This window comes from Rattus norvegicus, chromosome 19 (genome assembly GCF_036323735.1).
Source record: "Rattus norvegicus strain BN/NHsdMcwi chromosome 19, GRCr8, whole genome shotgun sequence".
Taxonomy (NCBI): Eukaryota; Metazoa; Chordata; class Mammalia; order Rodentia; family Muridae; genus Rattus; species Rattus norvegicus.
Window position 1 is genome coordinate 10,854,375 of NC_086037.1, and position 1,907 is coordinate 10,856,281.

Sequence of the window (1,907 nt, forward strand, 5' to 3'; positions counted from 1 at the left end):
TGCTATCTTCCCGCTCTGAGCTTAGGTGGACTTCAAAGAAGAATGGAGTGTCTCATGATGGTATCTGTGTGTGCGCATGCGTGCACGTATATATGAGCGTATGTGTGGGCATGTGCATATGTGTATGAGTGTGTGTATGGGCACGTGCACATTTGTACTGTCCCCACAGCTCTGTTCCAGTCCTAAACAGATAGAAGCCTAAATCTTAGGCTTCTACTTTTAGCTGGATAGGTTCCATGGAGTGGCCTCCCCGACCCTCCCACATCCTTCCCACTGGAAAAAGAGACCAGTCTTGGGTTCATGCTGTGCATGGGATTTATTCACACCCCCGGAGCAGGAAGCCAGGGAGGGGGGCAACAGCCACGCCCCACCAGGGACACGCAGCACTATTCACATAGGCTGTGTGGGAGTCCTCACTGGCAGCAGCTGCATTTCTCGGCCTTGGCCCCCTCTTCGCCTTTGCAAACACAGTCCTTGGCACACTTCTCACATCCTGCAGGGCAACAGGAGCAGCAGCCTGGAGATAAAATGGGTAGGTGGGTGGGTGGATGTGTGCCCAGTCTGGTGCCAGCATCTGTCTCCATCAAAGGAGAGGGAAAAGCAGTATTGGGGGGGGGGTGGATGGAGAGTCATCAGGCTTTGCCCAGGACAGGTGGCTCTCCCTTCATACTGCCACATCAGGTCTGACTCAGCGTCTATGGTACTGCAGTGGCTGCTGGGTCTCAGTAGAGAGTCGCCCTGGTAACTAGCCCACAGCTTCTTGGGTGGGTGCTAGGGAATCCCTTGGGAATGCTGGGCTCAGGCCTGGGCCAGAGGGAGAATTAGGTCTCAAGGAGAAGGCAGACCAATGTGAAAGGTATTTGAGAGGGGAGTTGCAGCAGGGGAAGGGCAGGGATAATGTTGAAGCCAGCAAATTCGTAGGATCTATGCATAGCCACACTCAAGAGAAGACAGCATTGGTCTCACCTCTACACCTCACCCCAAGGATATTATATTGTTGAGTTCTGGAAAGAGCTAATTGAGGAGACCCACAAGGCCTGAGAAGGACCAAGGCACTACAACTTTAAAGCTGACACCCCCCCCGCCCCCGATTCTTGCTTGGGGATCCCCAGGCACTGGAAAAAGAGCGGGGCTTGAGCAGGGGCTTAGCTCTCAAATCAGCTACCTTTAATAGCTTCTGGAAATTCATCAAAATATCTCCCCTTACACTGTGTTAATTAACACCGGCTGCAATAGCCTCGGTATCTGAAGGTCTGCAGCAGGAAGCTTTGCTACATAGTGTCTGGTGAGGGTGGGGTGGGTGCGGCTGGAGGTTATGGAGGGGGCTGGGAGTGGGGTGGGGTTGGGGGTGCACTTACTCTTCTTGCAGTTCGTGCATTTGCAGCCCTTGCATTTGCATTTGTCCGAGCAGGTGCAGGAACCACCTAAGAGGGCACAGGAAGAATTATACTAGGGAAACCTGGCGTCCCCATACCTAAATGAAGATTATCACCATCACGGGGTTAAAGATGGGGGGTGGGGTGGACTCCGCCCCCAAACGTCCTTGAATGAAGACAGAGGAGTGGGTTTGCCAGTAAAGGGCAAAGTGCTGCAGGAGGGGGAAGGGGCTCACCAGTAGGACAGGGGCAGGTCTCAGGGTCCATATCCAGGCCAGCAGCCGCGAGAGACTGTAGCTTAGTTCCTCCAGGCAAGCGGATGCGCTGCGTAGCTAGGGCAGCAGGTGGCAAGGCTTTTATAGCCCCAGGCGGGGGCGCGCAAGCAGCGACTTGGCTCCCGCCCCTGCGCACGCACAGCGCCTGCTCTCTGTGCGTGTGCACTGCGGCAGCTGTCCCGAGTCCCCGCTGAGTGTAAGACCGTAGGACCGAAGTAGCTTATTCTGCCCGCTGTCCACTCCCTGCCACTGCAGC

General features: G+C 55.2%; 1 protein-coding gene across 1 annotated transcript; it reads right to left on the minus strand.

Moving 5' to 3' along the window:
* Nucleotides 1-301: 301 nt before the first annotated feature.
* Mt3 (metallothionein 3) lies at nt 302-1,706 on the minus strand. The gene is made up of 3 exons (NM_053968.3): nt 1,613-1,706; nt 1,359-1,424; nt 302-517 (listed from the first exon to the last, which is right to left on the minus strand). The coding sequence occupies exons 1-3, from the start codon at nt 1,641-1,643 to the stop codon at nt 414-416; spliced, it is 201 nt and encodes a 66-aa protein (NP_446420.1). The 5' UTR covers nt 1,644-1,706; the 3' UTR covers nt 302-413.
* Between the last annotated feature and the right edge of the window lie 201 nt (nt 1,707-1,907).